Here is a 22769-nt window from a genome sequence, read left to right as displayed (position 1 = left end):
AAGGGGCTGTGCAAAATTATAAACATCTTCACAGTACGTACGACACTAAGACTGCCCGTCCTCCCTCTCCCCCAAATATTAGTACATTTCAGCTTTTTTCGAGAAAAATAATGGAATCAGACTTTAAGTCAAAAAATATATATCGGCTTTTTGTGACGAGTCAAAACAAGATTATATAATGTACCATCAATGTTTTTGCATTTAAGTGTAATATTTTTATTCTCCAATACACCATTTCACTTCAATAAACGTTTTAAAATTTTAACCCTTTTGTCAACTAAGCTGCACCACTGTTGTCAGGCAGATGTATTATTAAAGCAACAAAATATGCATTTTGATGTCATTTGTGATCTTTGCTACTAGAAATCTGCTTAAGCCGAACAGTTTTACCCAAAGGCCGTCCTTTGTCGAGTTAACGAACACACACAAACACACACATTTAAAAAAATGCTCCTCGAGAGTTAGTGTTTTTATGAACGGTGGTGGGTAATTTTGCAATGTATTTAAAAATCCCCGCTAACGTATCCATGATGTTTTACACATTGGTGTCCACGAAGAACATATACCCTATCCACGTGTGACAGCTAAGCAGCCGTGACGCAGTTTTAGGGAACAATTAAACACACTGTCAAGTCAAAGGTCCAGAGTGAACGCACTCATTGAAAACACGACACGTGAAGCAATGTGTACACACGCACAAGTGGAAAAGGTAACATGGGGTACCACTAGCACAGGTCAGCCATGAAATCACAGTGGCCGGCTGTGAAGTGAGGCATGACACATCAGTACAGTATAATGCGTGTGACGATTTATATCGAGCTATAGGCATGGTGGCACGAGGCCTGGTGGTGTAGTGATGCCGTGAAAACTGGACGCAATATGTTCGGGTTTATTTTCTCCATCTAATTTATCTGGGTGTTTTGCTTTTTTGCAATCAATAACAGGTTAAGAATTAAAAAGCATTTGAAGTCACACAAGTGGGTACTCCCCCTCCCAACCACCTTCCTTTTCCTTGTATAACAGTAAAATGTAAATTTACATTTTGACGGCCCCTAAGTAAAGTGTACAAAAGTATAACAGCAACCTTCCCAGCTAACACACTGACATTTGTTTAGCATTGGTCAGACCAACGTCCAATGTAACTTTTCCAGTGGCCAAAATGCACTTTTGGTCATTGGCATGACATTGGCTTGCGGACGGTGGCCCAACGCCGCTTTACAATCAATATATTGTCATTAAGCCAACACTTTTATGCTATGTCGCTGACGTTGGACAGATATTGGCGCATAAACGTTGCTTTTACCCCATGTTGCTGACGTGGGACAAATGTCGGAAATCCTCTTGCGCACATTCCAACCTTTGCCGACGTTGGGACAACATCAGTGTGCTGCCTGGGTTGGAACTAAATGCAAATAGTAGCAATATCACGATCTAAAGATATCAAACAAGGTGACAATACTTCTGAAAGGGTTCACCACATGCCATTAAGGAGTGTTCTTAAAAGAGATAAAGTGGGAAAAGGAATAGGTGCCAAGGGAGAAATAACTCCGGCAAACCCCCAAAGAGATCGATTTAATTACAAACAATGAAGAGCTTGAAATTATGGCGGAAGAGTAAATTTGAAGAGTCAGAAGATCAGACGAAAAATGAAAGGACGACTGTGACACGGCATCTGCGACTCAAAGAATGACAAGTCAGTTTGTGAAGTTGTCTTACGTATTTTCCTCTTTTGTTTGGCAAAGTCAAGCAAGTAAACATTCAGTCACATCTTAAGGCGTAGGATGAAACAAAAGCAATCCATTGTAAAAACAAGTTCTTCAGACTGGGTCATTAGGAAAGCACAAAATTAAAATAACAATGCATTCCTCGAGGGTGAAGTTTATTTTTCTGCAAGTCTAGATCTGGTCTAGCACGACGTTTTTGCCTTCAGACCAGCATGCGCCAACTTGCTGGTGGCTCTGATCATGCTGAACTTTCGCAATCATCTCAGAAAAATGCCACAGGGCTTTTAAAAGAAACCAGTGAACGGCATGCAAAACATTTCGAGCAAACTTTAAATTTGTGTGCTGTATCGCTTTGTTAACTTGTTTCATCAAAATTGTATGGAATTCAAAGAAAAATTTAAAGGTACACCTGCACTCTTACCTAATGAAAGAACACAACATTAACTGCAGAGAAGCTCTATATTGCAAAGCAAAGTTAATTATTTGTATGGGAAAGTATTAGGTACAAATGACTGCAAAATAATATTGAAAGCAGAAAAAGTGAAACATACAACGATCATTTAATTTGACACACGCAAAGACACTACAAGTCTTCAGAAAGTATTCACACCCCTTTACTTTTGCACATTTTGTTGTGTTACAGTCTGAATTGAAAATAGATTAAATTGAGATTTTCTGTTACTGATCTACACATAATACCCAATAATGTCAAATTGGAATTCTTTTTTTCAAGAATTTTTTTGCAAAATAATACAAAATGAAAATCTGAAATGTCTTTAGCCAATAAGTATTCAACTCCTTTGCTGTGACACTTCAAATTGAGCTCAGGTGCATCCAATTTCCTTTGATCATCCTAGAGATGTCTCTACAACTTGATTGGAGTCCATCTGTGGTCAATTCAATTGATTGGACATGATTTAGAAAGAAACGAACCTTTCTGTACAAGGTACCACAGTTGACAGTGCATGTCAGAGCAGAAACTCAACCATGAAGTCCAAGAAACTGTCCGTAGAACTCCGAGATAGAATTGTGAGAATGCATAGATCTGGGGAAGGGTGCAAAACAATTTCTAGAAAGTTGAAAGTTCCCAAGAGCACAGTGAGCTACATCATTAGGAAATGCTATCGGCTATAGGGACGCATTTCAGCGGCAGGGACTGGGAGACTGGTGAGGATAGAGGGAACAAAGAATGGAGTGAAATACAGGAAAATCCTTGATGAGAACCTGCTTCAGAGTGCAAAAGACCGAAGACTGCAGTGAAGATTTACGTTCTGACAGGACAATGACCACAAGCACACAGCCAAAGCAACACTGGAATGGCTTCAGAACAAGAACGTGAAAGTCTTTGAGTGGCCCAGTCAAAGCCCAGACTTGAATCCCAATGAGAATCTGTGAAAAGACTTGAAGATTGCTGTTCACCGACGCTCCCCATCCATCTTGACAGAGGTTGAGAAAATGTGCAAGGAAGAATGGGAGAAACTCCCCAAATCCAGATGTGCAAAGCTGATACAGATGTACCCAAAAGACTCGAAGCTGCCAAAGGCGCGTCTACGTATTTGACTAAGGGGGGTTGAATACTTACATTAGATATTTCTGTATTTAATTTTGAATTATTTTGTAGAAATTTCTTAAAAATAAAAAATCCACTTTGACATTATGAGGTATTATGTGTATACCAGTGGCAAAAATATCTCATTTACATCCATTTTAAATTGTGGTTGTAACACAACAAATTGTGAAAAAGCTCAAGGGGTGTGAATACTTTCTGAAGGCCCTGTAAGTGTCATTAAGGCTTCAGCAAACACTTGCTTTGCATGATGTACAGTTTAAGACTCTACAAACAAGAAACTTCGTGCAGGAACCTATAAACTATTCGTCTTATTGGACAAGTAAAGAACACATGATGAAATCCAAACAGCAACCTTCAGTAACCCCAGAGGCTGAATACTTTAACTAAATATAAATACACTTTTAAGAATAGTTGGTATAAATGTCTTATCCGATAGGTAAGAAAAAGGTGTGCAAGGAAAACACCTTTGGTGAAGAACGCCCTGCAGATAAAATTTGATCGTCTTCTTAAGGTTGATTGAGCTATTAGCTTAACCAGACATTTCAAGTTTTGAAGGTTAAATTATGATTACAGCTACAAAAATGCTTTGTTGTAATTGGTTTCTCCTGCGCATAATAAAACTAACATTGAATGATGTTGTTTTTTTGTATACATAGTCAAAACTCATTAAAGAGCGAAACATAGAACATATCAGGACCTGACAAAACAAATAGAACAGTAGAAGAAAAGGGAAACGCCAACAGCAGTGCCGAGAGAGAAAGAAGACGGAGACGGACAAAGAAGGGATGGGGGTAACGATGAGGGGTATGAGAGAATGCAAGGTGTGGACGGGATGGATACAAAAATCAAAAAGTTTTGGGAGGGATGGGGTGGTTTAATTGGTGTTGAAAAGATCATGGTTTTGGTTTTGGATTGGGGATGATTTGAGATGGTTGTGAACAGGTTTCTTGAAGATCTGGAGGGAAGAATGAGAGTGAATAGAATGTGTAAGTTGGTTCCACAGGTGGGGAAAAAGAGGAACAAACAAGTACAGATACATTCAAAGTACACCACCCCCATGCCAAATAAATAAATATCCTTCAGCACAGCATTGCCGGGCGCCTTAGGCTCAAAAGGTGCCTGAGATATTGCCCAGATGAGAAAGAAAATAAATAAATAATTAATAATGAAAATAAATAAATAATAATCATAAAATAATAAATCAACTTGCTAATAGAACATCTAAACCACCACCGTTTCATCCGAATCTGTAACGTTAAAAATATTAATAAATTAAGTTATTAATCGACTAATTAAATAAATAATCGATTAATTGATGAATAAATAAATCAAAAATAGCCTTTACAGCCAAATCACTTGGTCATTGTTATGTCCAAATATCAGCGTCCAAGCTCAAAAGGTGCCTGAAATATTGGCCAGATGAGAAAGGAAATAAATAAGTACTTAATTATAAATATAATATAATAATCCACCTTTAGAGGCCATTTTTCCCCGCAAAGCGGGGGTTGGCCTTTTTCGGGGACCGTGGTTGTTGTTGTTTTTTGGTTCCCTTTTTGAAGCAATGTTTTACGGCCGGATGCCCTTCCTGCCGCCAACCCTTTTTGTCGCCTTTTACGACAAACAGGGAATTCCCGTTGAACCGGTACTCAATTAGCCGACCTCGGAAGGATGACAGGCTGAGTCAACCCCCCTGGCGTTAATTCAGCGATCGACCGGGATTCGAACCCAGGATCCTAGGATCCTAAACCGGCACCCTAGCCGCTAGCCCAACACCAGGCAATCGATAATAATTAAATAACTAATCAATTAATTGATTCATCAAAAAAGAAAAAAAAACATTTTTGTCAAAGCACTTGCTCACTATTGTGCCCAAATTTCAGCTTCCTAGCTCAAAGGATGGCCCGGAGATATCGCCCAGACAAACAAACAAACAAATGAAAAATCGGTCAGAGACTGAGGACTTGCCGGATTATACTTTTTTTTTAATCGGCCATTTTGGACAAATATGGCGGCCGAACCACGTGACCGATGACGTCATCATTATTTGTTTTCTATCATCTATTTTGTCATCATTATCAAAACTAATTTATTCCTAGATTATGCTCAAGAAATTTCATCTTGATCAGATGAAGTTTTGTACTTGTTGAATTATGACGTCATAATGGACGCACCTATAACATCATCATTAACATATTTTATTCCCCATGGAGAGTTCTTTACAATGAGCCATGTCTCAATTTTTTCAATTCAGCACTTTCGGAGATATGGAGGTGCAAGGTTTTTCGGTTTTTCCAAGATAGCGGCCGAACCAAGTGACCGATGACATCATCAATTGGGCACAGTCTATTCCAGGACAAGACAAATATGTGTGTAAAGTTTGGCGATTCTACGTGCAATGGTGTAGACGTAGTGCTGCGCACAGACAGACAAGCAGACAGACAGACAAACAGACAAACCAACCGATCAACATACTTGCCGGAATCTTTTCCGGCAAGTAACAAGAAGACGTCATGCAGAGCACGATACTTGCAAAATCTACCCCCTCCCAAAATCCACCAATGTGCAAATGCTGTTGAATTTCCAAGTCAATCGGATAAAAATTGACAGTTTTTCAGATGAAAATTAATGATTTTGGAAATTTGACCTTGAGTTGACCTTTGACCTTTTGACCTCAGAAATAGTTGGTTTCCCAATTTAGTGACAATATACAAATGCTGTTCAATTTTGAAGTCAATCGGATTAAAAATGGCGATTTTAGAAAATTGACCTCCAGATGACCTCTGACCTCAAAATCGATAGGCTTCTCCAGTGTGACGGCCTCTACAACTTGGTGAAGTTCCGTGACGATCAGTTTAGAATTGTGACCTGTAGGCCGGTGACAAACAGACAAACCAACAGACAAAGACAAACAGACAATAACAGCAGCAACCGACCAATATACTTGAAAATCTTCGATTTTGCAAGTTACAAGAAAACAAACAACCTGAGTGAAAACTGAGTATTCCCTTTCAGTGTGCGTCATTGCCAGGCTCCCTTCAGTGCCCGGCAATGACGTTATGCAGCGCCTGGAGATGGCATAGGAAAGGAGTGGTGTACAACAAACAAGAAAACAAACAAAGAAACAACCGGAGTGAAACCGAGTACTCCCTTTCAGTGTGCGTCATTGCCAAGCTCCCTTCAGTGCCCGGCAATGACGTTATGCAGCGCCTGGAGATGGCATAGGAAAGGAGTGGTGTACAACAAACAAGAAAACAAACAAGAAAACAAACAAACAACAGGAGTGAAAACCGAGTACTCCTTTTCAGCGTGCGTCATGGCCAAGCCCCCTTTAGTGCCCAGCAATGATGTCATGCAGCACCTGTTGATGGCATAGGAAAGGAGCAGTGTACAATGAGTGGAGGTGACCAGTGATCCTGGATTTAGGTAGGTTTACTGGAAGGGGGTTGCTGGTGAACCGTGCACTTCCTGTAGATACCTGGGGGAGACTTTGTTTTAGCATGAATACATTTTATTTTATTTTGTTTGGAAAGTTTAGAAAACAGAGTTGATTTGGGGGAAACGATATTTCAAGCATGCCAAACTGTGCCGTGAGAAAGTTTTACTTATGGCTGTGTCCATCTACTAATCCAACACATCACCTGGGTACTTTAAGCTGACTCTAAAGAAAAGCTCCTACTGTTATCCCTAAATACTCAAAACAAATAATCCGACCTTTTTGTAAACTTCCAACTGAAGATCATCTAAAATGCCTACTTAAACAATTATGCTAACATTCTGAGTACAGTCACATACTTTTGTAAGACTAAGCCCAATACAAGCAACATCCACAAACAAACTAAGATGCCATAATGTATACCCAACAAAATGGTGAAACAAAAGACAACTTCGACATGGTTTTGAATTATGGTAAGAATAATGCGTGTGTGCAGGTGTGTAAATTCAAGCTGATTGGACTAAATGTCTGAAGATGTCCATATTTAGCAAAATCAAGCCAATCCGCAAAGTTAACGAGAACTCAGTAGCGCGCATACCTCCACCAGGCTGAACAGTTTATGTTTTGTATCCCAATGATAGGCCGGATATGGATCCAGACCTGAACCAAAATATAATCGGCTTGTTCTGGTCACCTACGCAACTCATCTACCAATTTCATCTGAATCCGTCCATAACGTTTTGAGATATAGCGCTATATATGGGTTTTGTCCCCGTCTCTGGAGGGTAAAATAATCGCTTTTAAAAATTCTAGTATCCAGATCAGGACCCGGATCTTCACCAAAATTGAATTAATTTGTCCTTGTAACACACACACCCAACCTGTTCAAGTTTTATCTGAATTCTGCCATACCTTTTTGAGATATCCTGCTCACAGACAAGCATACAGGGGTGAATATATAAAATCCCATTGTGACTTACACACACCCGGAGTATAACCAAGGTAAAAAGGATGATCACCGCAATCAGACACATCATAGGCACAGGTATAATGGGAATGTTACAAAAGACGGTGAAACACACCAAAGAGGGACTGGTCGAAAAGTAACTTGCTTTAAGAAAAGTCTTAGATGAAAAGGCTGTTGTGAAAATTTTGAAAGTTAACCTCTGTTGAGTACATGCAAATATTTATGGTTGGTACAAAATTGCATAATTTTACCCTGAATAACCTATATTTGCATCAATGATAATTCCCGTTTTCCACGAATGGAGTTTGTTGATCGAATGCTAGGAAGACACGAGCATCGTGCTCATGAGAAAATCATTCCACAGTTAAAATGATTCTTTTTTTCTTAAAAATAATTTTCGAAAAGCTTCAAAGAGCAAAGTCTTTCCTATCTGCCAGATGAGGAATACATATTAACCCTTTGAGTACGGATGACGTCCAGTGCTGCAACCCGCGAAAAAGTTTTGTGTACGGATGACGTTGGATGATGTTACTACACGTTATCGACTATACCTATAAATAGATCGTCAGTACATGGTTGCATTCCCGTAATGCCAAATTAATTCCGTACCGGGGGTATTTTTATCAAAAAATAATAATCCTGTACTCAAAGGGTTAACAGCACGACAAATTAAGCACAGAGTTTAAAGAAAAAAAAACAACAAATAAATAAATAATTGGTCATGCACAAACAAATATTCCCGCCACAGTCAAGGAAGCAAAGCTTGATCTGGAGATAGTGGCACGCAACCAAAATAGTCCCAGCGATACAAACACGTTCCTGAAAGCGGACCAAAACTATCATTCAGCTGCATACCAATACATACTGTACTCAAAAAGTACACCGTCTGAACGTCTGAACTGATGTACGCTTTGACACATATGTTTCTAAAATAAGCTGCACACAAGCAAAGGCATGTTGTGCATATGCCAAATAATTACAACAATAACAGGAAAAACCAAGGTGCATGCTTCGGCAAATAAACCACAAATGTGGGGTGGGGTGGGGAGAAATTGTAAGCACAAAGAAGAAAAGGTTAAGTTGGACAAAACATCCTGGAAGATGAAAATGCCAATTAGGTCCTGTCATAGTTCTTCCAATATTTGAAGAAATATTTTTGTTTAGGATGCAATGCCAAAAAACGCAACTACACATTCTGTTTCACAAATATTTGGGAATGAATCGTTTCCCATATTGCAAACAACACCAACCACCCCCCACCTCCTCACAAACAATTCATATCTGCTGAAAGCAAAGCAGGTTCAGTTTGGTTGAGCAACATGTAATACGACGCACGCGAAAAGTAACAACCAGAGAAATTGCGTTCTTTGGTCAACATTTACCAGGGCGTTGCGGCTTCGTATGGCCTCGTCCAGCGCCGCTCGTAGCTCAACCTCCTGCAGAGATAAGCGGTCGACGGTGGAGCACAGGTCGTTGGCATCTGACTGCAACTGAGCATTCTTGCTGGACAGGCGCTCAGTAAAACCAAGTAGCTCAGCCTCCCGCTCCCGACTTCCTGCTACATCTTGCCGCAGATCAACCACCGTGCTGTTCAGCAAAGCGATTTCGGCCTGAAGACTGGCTTGTTCTTGCAAGTCACTGCAATGAACACAAGACATACAGACGTTACATCTATTCATTATATTGAGATACAATACAAACAACAACAGGCATTTTAAGGCCATTTTCCCTGCAGCAAGAGCAGGGGTTAGCCTTGCGGTCCCCATGACAATGTTCTCCATTTTGCCCTATTTTCTGCATCTCTCCTTGTTAAACCCCTTGCCCGCATTTATTCTTCGACCATCTTTAGCCAAGTCTTTCTCGGTCTTCCCCGTCCTTCACTTCCTTCTACATTCATTTCCATCACTCTTCTCAACCAGTCACTTTCATCCTTCCTCAACACATGACCAAACCATCTCAGCCTGTTTCTCTTCACAGCATCAATCACAGGCTCTATTCCCATCATCTTTCGCAATTCATCATTTGTATCATTTGTCTTCCTCTCTCACAACGATACTCCGCATATCCACCGAACCATTCACATTTCCACCCTTTCCAGCCTTCGTTGTTGCTTTACATTTATTACCCATGTAATATTGTTATAATTACATGTAATATTGAGGTACAATGGCGTGATAAAATTGCATGCCAATAGAAAGACGTGATTAAGATCTTGTATGGTTTTTTTTTTCAAATGACAAAATCTAGGCGAATATCTTCATCTCCAGAAGGGATTGGTCTGTTGCGCTATCCCCAAAAACAGTACGATATGGCCCCTTCAATTTTAATGCTCAAATTGATGGGAATGGATTCTTGGAAACGCTACAGACATGTTGCTTTGTGATTGAACAGCAATATAACGATCACAAGATGACAATGGCGTCAACAGGATAGGGTCCACATGCAACGGATAAAAATATTGGATAACTTATGGAGGTTGCTCAAGGAGAAAATCGACAATATGACCATCAGAATTGTCAATGACTAAAAACAAGACTTTTACTGTGACTAATAGCGCATGTGTATAATATAATTGAATTACGTGTGATATTGCAGGCACAAGTGTAAATCATTTGTTGATCACTTGGTACCAGACTTCCTGGAGTGTGGTGCTCGTAATCATGTTATAAACATGGCTGTCCAACAAGAGTGCACCATTATGGAGCAGCGTGGGGTCATCAGGTTGATGGTTAACGAAGGTGACGTTCCAAGGGGAATGACTGCACGATATTGTATGAACCATACGTCACTGAAAAATGATGTACGCAGGCACATGTATAAAGCAGGCTGTGAGGGTTTCAAAACGGAGGGTTTCAAACGCCCCAGCGGAAGGATGCACTTGGTTTTAAATAAAATAATAATTCTGGCCAGTGTTTATTAAAAAGCAGATGTGGGATTATATCAAGCTTCACATCTTCGATGTCTGTGTCCTCTAATCTGCCAGATCATATGTAAGCTTACAATTCCTCCCTTCCCTCACCATTAAACGTTTCTTCGAATTTGTAAGACGTCCGATGGGTTTGTTTACATGCAAAGGAAGGACAACGTTTACATGCTCAAAAGTCATCAGGTGCACAACTTCAATGTAATGTACTAAATCACTATTTTACAGCATTCCCTCCATAAGCATGTTTTTCATTGCAAACAAACATTAAAATATCAGGGGAAATAATAATAATATTGATGTTTTGAAGCAAATCTTGCATTTTCAATTGAATCAATATATTTCAGGAAAGTAAGCCCACAATGCCTTCCAGTAAGTACAGCTTACACAATTGTATTAACACATTGAATAACTTATTGGTTACTGCAGCAATAAGGCAAGCTGTGGTCTCACGATATAAATACTCACCGACACACCTACAATTGATTCAGATTCCATCACATTGCTCAAACTAGTTTGGATACATTATTTGGGCAACACACTACCTGAGGGAAGAAAACTAATAAATGAATGGTATGCCACCTGGTTAAAAGCAATTCATGGTTCCATTGGCAACGTTTTAAATTTTGCAAAAGACACAGAGGTCATAAATAGCAAAATCTAACAGTGAGGTTATGGCACTTGTAACTTGTAGTGAAATTGAATACAAGTTATAATCCAGGTGTTATTACAACTACTGTCCACTGTATGGCCACTATAAGATCTTGGTCCCGAAGTGCGGAGGGCAGTCCTGTGACATTTATCATGTGTTATTCATGTGTATGCCTAGGATGGTAAGGGGAACTACATTGAATATTGCTTGCTTGTTTGCTTGGATGTCATACCCACTCTTGCTCATATGATTATAGTGTACTGATACTATGCTTGTTGATTTCCTTCCAGGTACTGCTGGAGATTGATTCTGATTAAACTCAGCTTGGAGACACTGTTGTATATTCTGATTATTTACAACATAACTTGTATCATGGTTGAGCAAGCTTTAAGTCAGAACAGACTCAGACTCCACTCTACTCTACTCTACTCTGGAAATGCTGCTTCTGTTGTCTCAACAATGGATGGAGGTCCTCAACACCAAACAGGAAATCAGAGCCGTCTCCCTTGACATATCACGTGCCTTCGATACGGTCTGGCACCCCGCCCTGCTCACCAAACTCTCCTCCTATGGTATCCATGGAATTCTCCACGCATGGCTTGCAGACTTCCTCTCCGGTCACAGTCAACATATGGCCCTGAATGGAATTCTCTCATCTCCCCTTCCTGTCCAGGCTGGAGTTCCTCAAGGCAGTGTTCTGGGTCCTGTGCTTTTTCTGGTCTTGAGTAATGATCTCTCCGACTCTCTGGAAAATCCTCTCTATCTCTTTGCTGATGACTCCACTCTCTGCCGCTCCATATCTCAACCCTCAGATCAGCAGTCTGCAGCCTCCTCACTCTCTGCAAACTTGGACAAAATGATAAACTGGTCAAACAAGTGGAACATGTTTTACAATCCTGACAAATCTCACACTCTCACTGTCTCTCCAAAAAGACCGTCTGGTAAACCTTCAATTTACTTTCTCAACAATCCTCTCGAAGAAGTTCTGTCACTCAAGCTTTTGGATCTCACTATCTGCCATGATCTTTCCTGAAAAAAAAACCTCATTTTCAAGCTGGCCTCCAAAGCCAGTCGCCGTCTGGGCATCCTCCGTTGTGTGAAGTCCTTCCTTGGCACACCTGAGCTCCTCACCACATACAAGGCTTTCATCCACAGCTTGATGGAGGACTGCTCTCCCCTCTAGGCTGGTGCTGCTGCCTCACACTGTAGAAACCAAAGCTGTCAGAATATTTGGTATCTCCCACGATGAAGCTCATTCTGAGGGCCTTTCTCTCTCACAGAAGGCAGGTTGGTGGTCTTTCTGCCTTCTACAGACACCTCTCCAGCCTAGCTTCCCTGCTCTGTCTGTGCTCTGTCCCTCAAATATTCCCGCAGGACGCACAAGATCAGCCAGCAATCCTCTTATGGTTAAACTGCCAAAATCTAGGCTCTCTGCTCACCTTCACTTTTTCAATCCTCTTTTCTCCTGCCTCTGGAACAAACTCCCTCACTCTCTTCAATCCCACTCCTCCCTCCAGGTCTTTTAAACAGCTGTTCCCCACCATCTCTTATCTTCCCCCATCCAAAACCTTGATCTTTTCTACCCCCGTTAATAAACCCCAAAAACACCTCCTTCAAATTCCCTGTTTTCTTTCCTGAAATTCCTTGTCGTGTCCATCTTGTTTATGTTTATTCATCTTGTTTATTTTTATCTTGTTTATCATCTGGTTTATCCCCAGCCCTCTCTCTTCCACTGATCCACTGATGTCCCTGTTCTTTACTGTTGTGTTTCCCTCTCTCTCCCCCTCTTGTCTCCCACTCCTTTTATTATATGTTGTATGTGTTAGCTCTTATACGAGCCTCGACTTAGTATACAAAAAAAGACTGCCATTAACTCTTCAGACTGTTGTTGGGGTTATAGGATGAGAGGAGGGGGTGGGGCGGTGTGGAGGACATTCGCTCCTTAACTCATAATTGTATGGACACACCTTGTTTTGGTAGGAATGTGTAATGGGAAATTGTGTTCAAGATTTAATAGCACACCACTAATATATCCGCTGCAGCGATTAATGCTCAAGCCAACCAAACAAGAGGAGATACTTCAGTAGCTTCGAGGCAATACATGCATATCATGTCGTCATGACGATGTAGCTGTTATGAAACTGCATAGGTTTGAAATAACTTGCATGTAAAGCAAGTATACATTTTCCACAGGCTAACTTCTTCATACATCGAGATGAAGTCGCAAAGAGAGCGAATTTAGCACAAGAAGTCTCGACTTCAAAATAAGAAAAGGACTGAGCACAATTTGAATACATGATGTTCAAATAACTCGGATTGCAAAATGGTAAAAACCACGGAAAGACAACAAACTCTTGATGTTATCCATGAACAAAGGCTTAGAGATCCAACATTACAGCCACACAACTGCCCTTCAACAAAGAACAAAGTGTAGTTTTAGTTGTTAATTCTAAACAGAGATGGTAATCATTTTCAGATGTTGTTAAACTCTTCCGATTCGAAAACATTTTATGCATCAAAGGCAAAGTTTAAAAAAATGTGAACAATGGAGGAAATCAACAGGGCATTCATTGGGGTGTGCTGACTGCCGTGGGAAGCAAGGAGCTGATGTTTTGGGCAGCTATTTTGCTCCGACGAAGGGCCGATGACCGAAATTTCAGCTTCCCACCAGCAGCCAGCAAACTCATTACTCAATCAACATCCTGTTGATTTCATCCATTGTTCTACCTGTCCACTGATGCACGTCAACACTAACCTTCATCAAGACAACAAGTTATTCATGATAAAATTTGATTCGAGGGAATATTTATTTATTACCCTTGCAAATATAGTGGAAGTTTAAACTCCCCCACCGCCCTTCCCCTCTCCATACACAACGTAAATGCCTCGGTCTTAAATTTACCCCCCACTTATCCCCCCCGAACACCTTGTACCCACTCCTCCCCCATATTAATGTGCATTGGAAAGCTGAGTTCAAGATTCAACAGCAGCACCAAAACATCCTCTGCGATTATTAAAACTCAAGTCAACCAAAGTACAATCTCCAATAACAAAGCAGAGTACCTCTTATGTTGGGAAGTACTTGGTAGGTTGGGAATTACCATCAGTAGATTGGAATAAACTTTTTGTGGGGGAAAAAAAGATCATTATTGACACAAAAACTTTAATAAAAATACAAGTTATTATATTTAAGGTATAGCTACCAATTTGTGTTTGTGTAGTTTGAGGACTTTTTTGTTTGTAACAAGGACACATGGATAGGGAAAAGTCGTCCTGTTCGTGCTATGGTTGGAGACAGCGTTGTAACCTCACGTGGCCAGAGAGTGAGGATGTCCTGTCCCATGTCTCCTATGTCAAACCGAGTAGGGCCAATATGGCTTGTTCCCTCCCACCAACAAAGGGAAACGGCAGCTGTTGTGATTGGTGGGGTGTCTCAGCCGGTGACTGGCCCCTTGTGGCTAGGGTGGAGACTTACAGTAGGGGCAGTTTGAAGGGAGTGCCAGGCACTCAATTATGTTCTGACAGATAGAGTTGGGTCTTTGTGTGGGACACGGCATGTTTTCCTCTTGGTGCTGGACTATTACACCATGGGGCAAAACACTGCCTGTTATCCGTTGCTAGATTACCAGTTCCCTCGTGGGGCCAACTCTGCTGCACTGCCATGCCGAATTGCCTGCTCTTTCCCTCATTCCCCGATTCTGTGTGAATGGCATGTCGTGCATGTTGAAGCCCTCGGGGGATTAGTTATTTCGCTGTTTGCACAAGTTATCACGTTTATTCAATCCATCTTCATACGGAGTTTCCTGTTCATTTTAGTCTTGTGGTTATTCAATTATTAATTAATTTCACAAGCCTGTGTGGACATCCCACCTGCCATCTTCCCCTTGCCAACAATTTGGATTTGTTGAGAACCACTGGGGGGATTAAATTTGGTTAATTTCACAAATTAATAACTGACATGATATACACCTCCTTCAGAGTGAAAAGCACATTCTCCACTTAGGCGTGTTTTACGCGAAATTACTTTAAGGATGGTCGTTCTCGGAGGTAGTCTCCCTGCCAGCTGCGGTTGTGGCAGTTGTTGAATGAGTCAATGTGGGCATCGTACATGCGACATCATTAACCTTCAACAGTTATTCCACACCATAGCGATTCCATGTCCAAATTTTTATGCCGTCAATATCTATATTATAAAAGGAGCCGTGTCTGTCTGTCTGTCTGTCTGTTTGTTTTGTTAGAACTTGAGAACGGATTAACGGATTGCAATGGCCCTAACGACAGTAGATTCAGGGAACTCCCAGGAAGGTTTGTGGTAGAAATAAAGAAAAAGAAAACGAAAACGACACTCTTCGACGTCGACCGATGTGCGATACGTCGACCGACGTCGATCCCAATATCCAATCCAAAAGCCCATATTATTACATCATTATAATACTTGGACCAAGTTTGATTTAAATCCATTCAGCTGTTCTCATGTTATCACATTTTTACCTGACATGACCTCTAAGCTTTGACCTTTTGACCCCAAAATTTAATCAGTTCATGTTTACATCATTCAATACATACCTGCACCAAGTTTAAATTTAAATCCTTTCATCTGTTCATAAATTATCACATTTTTACCTGATATGACCTTTGACCTTTGACCTCTTGATGCCGTAATCCAATCAGTTCATCCTTGCATCATATATACTTATACCAAATAAGCTCAAAATCCCATCACTTATTCACAAGTTGGCATGGCAACATAAATTTTACTTCCCATGATCTCAGACCTTTGACCTCTTGACTCCAAAATCGAATCAGCTCATCTTCGCATCATATATATATTTTCTTATAGCAAGTTTGTTCACAATCCCATCACTGGTTCATGAGTTGACGCGGCAACATAGCTTTTACTTAACATGACCTCTGACCTTTGGCCTATGACCTCATAAACCCAATATCTAATCAGTTCATCTTTACCTCATTATACATACCTGCGCCAAGTTTGACAGAGATCCCTTCAGCAGTTCTTAAGTTATTGTGGTAACAAAGTAATTGTAACTTAACATGACCTTTGATCTTTGACCTCTTGACCCCAAAATCGAATCAGTTTATCTTTGCATCATAATATATAATTTTACCAAATTTGGTGAATCCCATGACTGGTTCACAAGTCAGCTCAATAACAGAATTTTTATCTGACGGGACGTCTGACATTTGACCTTTTCACACCTAAATCTAATCAGTTCATCTTTACTTCATTATACATACCTGCACCAAGTTTGGCCAATATCCTTTCAGCCGTTCTCAAGTTATCGCGGTAACGAAAACCTATCACAGACAGACGGACGGACAACCTGAAAACATAATGCCTCCGGCGACTTCGTCGGCAGAGGCATAAAAAGGAAGGTTTGCGTATGGATGGGTACGTGGGCACACGTGGCAACACTGCAAATGCCAACTTGCGACACGCTGGTTATCTCTGCACGGAGGGCAGGATCTCCAGGGAATCCTTTTTTGTTCTTGCCCCATAGACTAGTCATCACAGTTATGCCGAGGAAACGGAAAACCCTGTTGTTTTTAGGATTTACACAAAGGCAAAGGCAAAGGCAAAGACGAGGAGACCTTAGAGTTTGTTTCTTGGCATGGCCGTGCCTAATACGTATCCCAAACAGTTTGATCAAAAGAAAGCAGAGAGAGGGAGGACGATAAATTGTTTTTATTTTGATCTTCCTCTTCATGTGTTGTTGTATATTATTCGCAATTCAGCATGTGAAAAGGTTGTGATGAATATCCCATTAACATTCTCCTCTCCTCACTCCCTGGGTGTATAGCTAGGCCGCCATTGATACCAATGCCTAATTTGATTTTTTCCTCATTAACAAAATCTATTTATTTATTTGCAATTACACAAAGATTGGCTTTCTCCTCAGCGAAGCGGCAGGTCTTATATTCTAGTAATTATAAATTAAACCCAACATTAACAGGGTTTTAAAGAAGCACGATAGCTGTGATGCCTAATTACAGCTGGTTATGGCAGAAGTTTCAAATTTTACCTTGGTGCTGGCGATAACTCGACTACTCGCCCCTGAAAGACCATTGGATCTTAAACGTCCAGCAGCCATTATGGCTAACAGATGACCCCCTAGCTGAACATCCCATCACAAAAAAGCGCGTGTGTTAATGCAATGCCATGCCTGCGATGCACCAATCCAACGGTTTAGAGTCAGGTGGAGCATCAAACTTTGACTAGACAGCTCAAAGGCAAGAGTGTACTAACTCGACATCATATTGTCAAAATTATGCATTTTCTACAATTTAAGGTAACCACAAAAAGATGCCATAAATCTTCACTTTTTAAAAAGAGGACACCAATCATGTAGGATCTAAATGAGAGTGCAGTGTGAACAAATTGAAAAGAGTGAAGTGAAGCAGTTGGGCAAAGTCAGCAAAGAAAAACCACATCAAGGTAAGTAGGTGGAGGTAACTGCATGAAGACAGAAAGGACAACGTCAAAAACAAAACAAAAACATGTCGGGATAGGAGACAACATGAAATGGCAATATGTTTCAGTCTTGAGGGACTGGACGGAAAAGCACAACAGAGCAGACTCGGGAGAGAAATTCCAGAGATGATAGAAAAGGTTACAAAGGGCAGAGGATAGATAAAGCTTGCAGGAAGTCAGAATGTACTTACCAACTGAAGAATGAGAGTATCTGATTAAGATTATGGGGGTGCGAAGATCAGAGTGGATGAAAAAGAAAGCCAAATTGAAAGAATTATGAGATATTTTGAGAAAAATATAAACACCAGAAGAAAAGCTTCTGTGTGTCAGCCTACTTGCCTTAAGATAAAAACGAGTAAGCAATTTTGAGAAATTGTAATTGGGAGGAGGCGAAGGATAATTGGAACTAGACGAGCAGAGAAGTTTACAGTCAAAGGTTCAGGTTATGCTGTACTAGGCCAAAAGAGGGAAGTAATAGAGGACTGTACTTCATGGCACTGGCAGATAAATTCCCTGTACATACAGCATTTAAATCTAATATAAAGGTCATTCCAAGGCTGTGACTGGCCCTAAAAGACAGCCTTGGCAGCCAGTTTGGGGAAATAGTAAGTTCAACACAAGTTGTGGATAATTGGAAGATAAAAGATCTGCAAAAAATAGCACCTCTTCTAATGTTTGGTTACAGCAGGAAATTGGGAGAGTGGATTGATAATTTTGGAATAATGGATTGAGAATCTGTCACTTGGAGCACTAAAACTGCAGCTGGTTAGATAATTTATTTCTCACCTGCACCCCACCCCGTCCCCACATCTGCAGACAGCGAAGCATCCACAGCCTACTTGTTGCACGGGTGAGAAAATGTCTGGCTATTCAATGGTCCAAGACGCTAAAACAGGGGAGGAGGGCAGCCCGCAAAGCATCGGGCAACGCAGAGTGCCATGCCAAACAATACAATTCGTGTGTGCAAGGAAGGTATCTGTCAGTCTAGCAAGGTGAGGAGCAGGCCACAGACAGTATCAAAAGTTGGACGATGCTCAACCTGTACTGTGGTTTTAAGTTCACGACATCAACCGATTGCTGATAAAGCAACAGCAAGCATAACTCGAGTGGAGTCGTCAGGAGTGGATCCCGAAATCATGACCCGAGGTGAAAAAAAGAAAAAAAAGAGCACAAGACAGCAGTTAAAGTCCACAGTGATGATTAAGTTTCTTGAAGATGAAAAGCAAATTGACAAGTATGAATGGAATAAACTTGACATCCTCCTTCTGGATCAGGGCAAGTTTTGCAACTTTCCACAATAACGGCTATCAGAGGATATATAAAAAATAGCAGAAAGAAGAGCAAACAAAGATAAAAAAGAGGCAGATGGAATGACCTAGTGGATCAATTGTTCAAGTTCTCTGGACAGTTGAATTAGACTGGTGGAAAAATGTTCAAATTCCACTTCAGGGGGTACGGAATGTTAGGAGCAGGCATCCATGTCAGCTAGTTAATATGACCCATACTGAACATATTTCAGGTGGATGCCCATTGATTTGGGCCTTTTAAATTTTTTTATACCAAAAACAAAATGGCCGGACAAATAGAAAATGTATAACTTAGAAAATGTCTGATAACTTCAGTTGTACTGAAGCTGTGGTTCTGAAATTTGACATATATCATCGCAGCAATACCAGTAAAGTGTCCAAGAAGTATTAGGCCATTCCATAACGAATTGATAAAGTTATATACAGATCAGTCACAAAAATGTACAAAAAATCTCAAAGCTGAACTCTGTTAATTTTCAAATCACGCGACTTATCTTGACTTTTACTGTGGGTATGTTTGTGTAGTTTGGTATATTTTACTCCAGTGATACCAGTAAGATGTCCTGCAAATATCATGCCAAACTATACATATTTGATAAAGTTATGTGCATATTTATATACAATAGTCAGATTTGACTATTAAGAAAAATATGTTAACCTTTACCAAAAATATGGTTCTGAAATGTTGCATTTGTATCTCATTGATACCTATGAATTGTTCTAAATATATGAATTGTCCTAAATATATTGATGCAAAGATATTATGTTTTAATCACATGTTAAAATCATTTATTATACTAGGACGTGCCCGTACGTGGGTGCCCGTTCCTTGCCAAAAAAAAAAAAAAAAAATGTCCGCCCATGCATGCATGGGCGTGCCCATGGGCCCATGGGCGTGCCCGTAAGTGCGTGATGTGACCGTACAATGAATGTATCGTCCCGACGCCGCAGCTCGGATGGCGCTGCAGTTAATCGGGGCTGTATCGGCAGAGTTATTATAAACGTGTACTACAATCGATCGTACCTTACAACAATCAACACAGATTGCAACGTCAAATAAATGAATACGCTCTCAAATGTGCCGTCCGAGGCAGCGTCTGCTCGCCACGTTCAGCATCAGTACGTCGTCACTATGACTATCCGTAAGTCCGGAAGTGACGTCCTCATTTGACTGTCCGGAAGGTCGCATATCGCAGTTACGATGAATCGCAAATTAGTTTTAATTAGTTTTAAAACATAGTTTAACGCCAACATAGCGCCAACATAGTTTGCCAACGTGAAATAAATGAATACGCTCTCAAATGTGCCGTCCGAGGCAGAGTCTGTTCGCCACGTTCGGCACACGTGATAGCTCGCTGCTCTCTGATTGGTTGAATCGTTTTTTGGACATAGCTCGGTAACTACTTGTCCGATTAATATGAAACCTTGAAAAGGCACATCCTCAGGTCCCCAGCAATATACCTGGCAAGTTTCAAGTATATCGGACCCGTGGTTGTCGAGAAACAGCGGTCAGAGACACACAGACACACACACATACACACACACATACACACACACATACACACAGAGATTACTGGAATTATATTTACTAGGACGTGCCCGTACGTGGGTGCCCGTTCCTTGCCAAAAAAAAAAAAAAAATGTCTTCGCCCATGCATGCATGGGCGTGCCCATGGGCCCATGGGCGTGCCCGTAAGTGCGTGATGTGACCGTACAATGAATGTATCGTCCCGACGCCGCAGCTCGGATGGCGCTGCAGTTAATCGGGCCTGTATCGGCAGAGTTATTATAAACGTGTACTACAATCGATCGTACCTTACAGCGTCTGCTCGCCACGTTCAGCATCAGTACGTCGTCACTATGACTATCCGTAAGTCCGGAAGTGACGTCCTCATTTGACTGTCCGGAAGGTCGCATATCGCAGTTACGATGAATCGCAAATTAGTTTTAATTAGTTTTAAAACATAGTTTAACGCCAACATAGCGCCAACATAGTTTGCCAACGTGAAATAAATGAATACGCTCTCAAATGTGCCGTCCGAGGCAGAGTCTGTTCGCCAAGTTCGGCACACGTGATAGCTCACTGCTCTCTGATTGGTTGAATCGTTTTTTGGACATAGCTCGGTAACTACTTCTCCGATTAATATGAAACCTTGAAAAGGCACATCCTCAGGTCCCCAGCAATATATCTGGCAAGTTTCAAGTATATCGGACCCGTGGTTGTCGAGAAACAGCGGTCACAGACACACAGACACACAGACACACATACACACAGAGATTACTGGAATTATAGATAGATTATATAATAAATTATTTTAGCATAATGTGATTTTAGCATATGTGTTTAAAACATAATTTCACCAAATCATTAGGCGTTAAACCTCTCACAAACTTGAAACTCATTATGGAAAGATTCACGTATTTTCTGTTCGTATCCACCATGTTGGGCGCGGCCGGAAGTGCCTCGTTATCAGGTCAGCTTCACTTCCGGTGTTTCCGCTTCCATTCAGCGTCAGTGTTGCCTGATGTTCAGACCGATGACCGATGTTTGAGATGAACTTCAGCTTTTCACCAGCTATACAGGTGCAGCATTGATCTTTTTTGGCTTGAACACGGACATCTTTGCGACGGGAAAACGCTGATTGAAATGTTTGATACCTACAGCCCGCAGTCCGGCTATCGTGAAGTCGGGCTGCACAAATTTCAATTTTTTATAGGATTCGACATTACGGCAGTAATGGGACGGCACGGTCGGGACGCCACGTAAAAATGCCGGCAGAAACTGGCTATCATATTATGCAATTTCTGATGTTTGCAGGATGTGGTGAACTGAGTTGAGCTTCAACATGGAATCCAAGGTAAAATGCCAGAGCCAAAAGCGGAGTTCTGACACAAGTACTGACTGGACCCTCTGCATCTTCTGTCAAAACAGAGACCCAAAGAAACCAACGAGAAACCTCGGAGACGCCGGAATTCAAAGAGTCCGTGAAGCCGCTGCAGAGCGCAAGAAGTACAATGACTCTAAGAACTGGCACACTGTTGAAAGAATTCAAAACATTGACTTTAAGGAAATCACAAAACAGACTGAAGTCCTGAATCACAAAGACTGCTATTCGACGTTTACAAGTTCGTTCAAAATAACTCGACTCAGGAAAAAATATGAAAGCACTCTTGCCACCTCAAGCAGTGCACCTGAGACAAGTTCACCACCGAGACCATCTCTACGCAGTAAACTGTCCATTATGGACACTGATTTGTGCTTTTTCTGCCAAGAGAAAAGTTGCACACAAACGTATTTGGTCGCTACCTTTGATGTTCTGACAAAATTCTCCAAGGAGCTCAAACAGACCCTGTGTTGCGGTGTCGCCTGGCAGGAGTAAGTGATCTCGTGGCTGCTGATGCCAGGTATCATCTTAAGTGTTATGTACAGTTCAATAGAAAAGCATCGAAATCTAGTACAAGCACAACTCAAACGTCCAGAGATATCTGCTTTGAGAAAGTCGCATCTGAAGTATCGACTGGACTGGCCCGAGGTGAAATCTATACGCTTCTAGACGTTTGGGAAAGGTACAGGTCTTTGCTCAGCGAATTCGGCATTGACGCTGGACCATACCGGGACAATAAATCCCGCCTCAAAGAGAAACTACACCGACTTCTTCCAGGACAGATCAACTTTGTACCTCAACTCGATCCACATCAACCA

General features: G+C 41.1%; 1 protein-coding gene across 3 annotated transcripts in view; it reads right to left on the bottom strand.

The window, feature by feature from the left end:
- The window catches only part of CCDC186 (coiled-coil domain containing 186), a 188966-nt gene that overhangs the window by 72795 nt on the left and 93402 nt on the right, over positions 1 to 22769 (bottom strand). For all 3 annotated transcript variants that reach the window (XR_013622393.1, XR_013622394.1, XM_078771761.1), the window contains exon 11: positions 9077 to 9332. Coding sequence is in view for 1 of the 3 variants with exons in the window: in XM_078771761.1 (XP_078627887.1) it covers positions 9077 to 9332 (256 nt within the window). In the remaining 2 variants the exon portion in view is untranslated. The remainder of the gene's footprint in view (positions 1 to 9076; positions 9333 to 22769) is intronic.

The sequence above is a fragment of the Myxine glutinosa genome, chromosome 2 (assembly GCF_964187855.1).
Source record: "Myxine glutinosa chromosome 2, kmMyxGlut1.1, whole genome shotgun sequence".
Taxonomy (NCBI): Eukaryota; Metazoa; Chordata; class Myxini; order Myxiniformes; family Myxinidae; genus Myxine; species Myxine glutinosa.
Note: the sequence above shows the minus strand (reverse complement) of the source record. Positions and strands in the feature narration are given on the sequence as shown.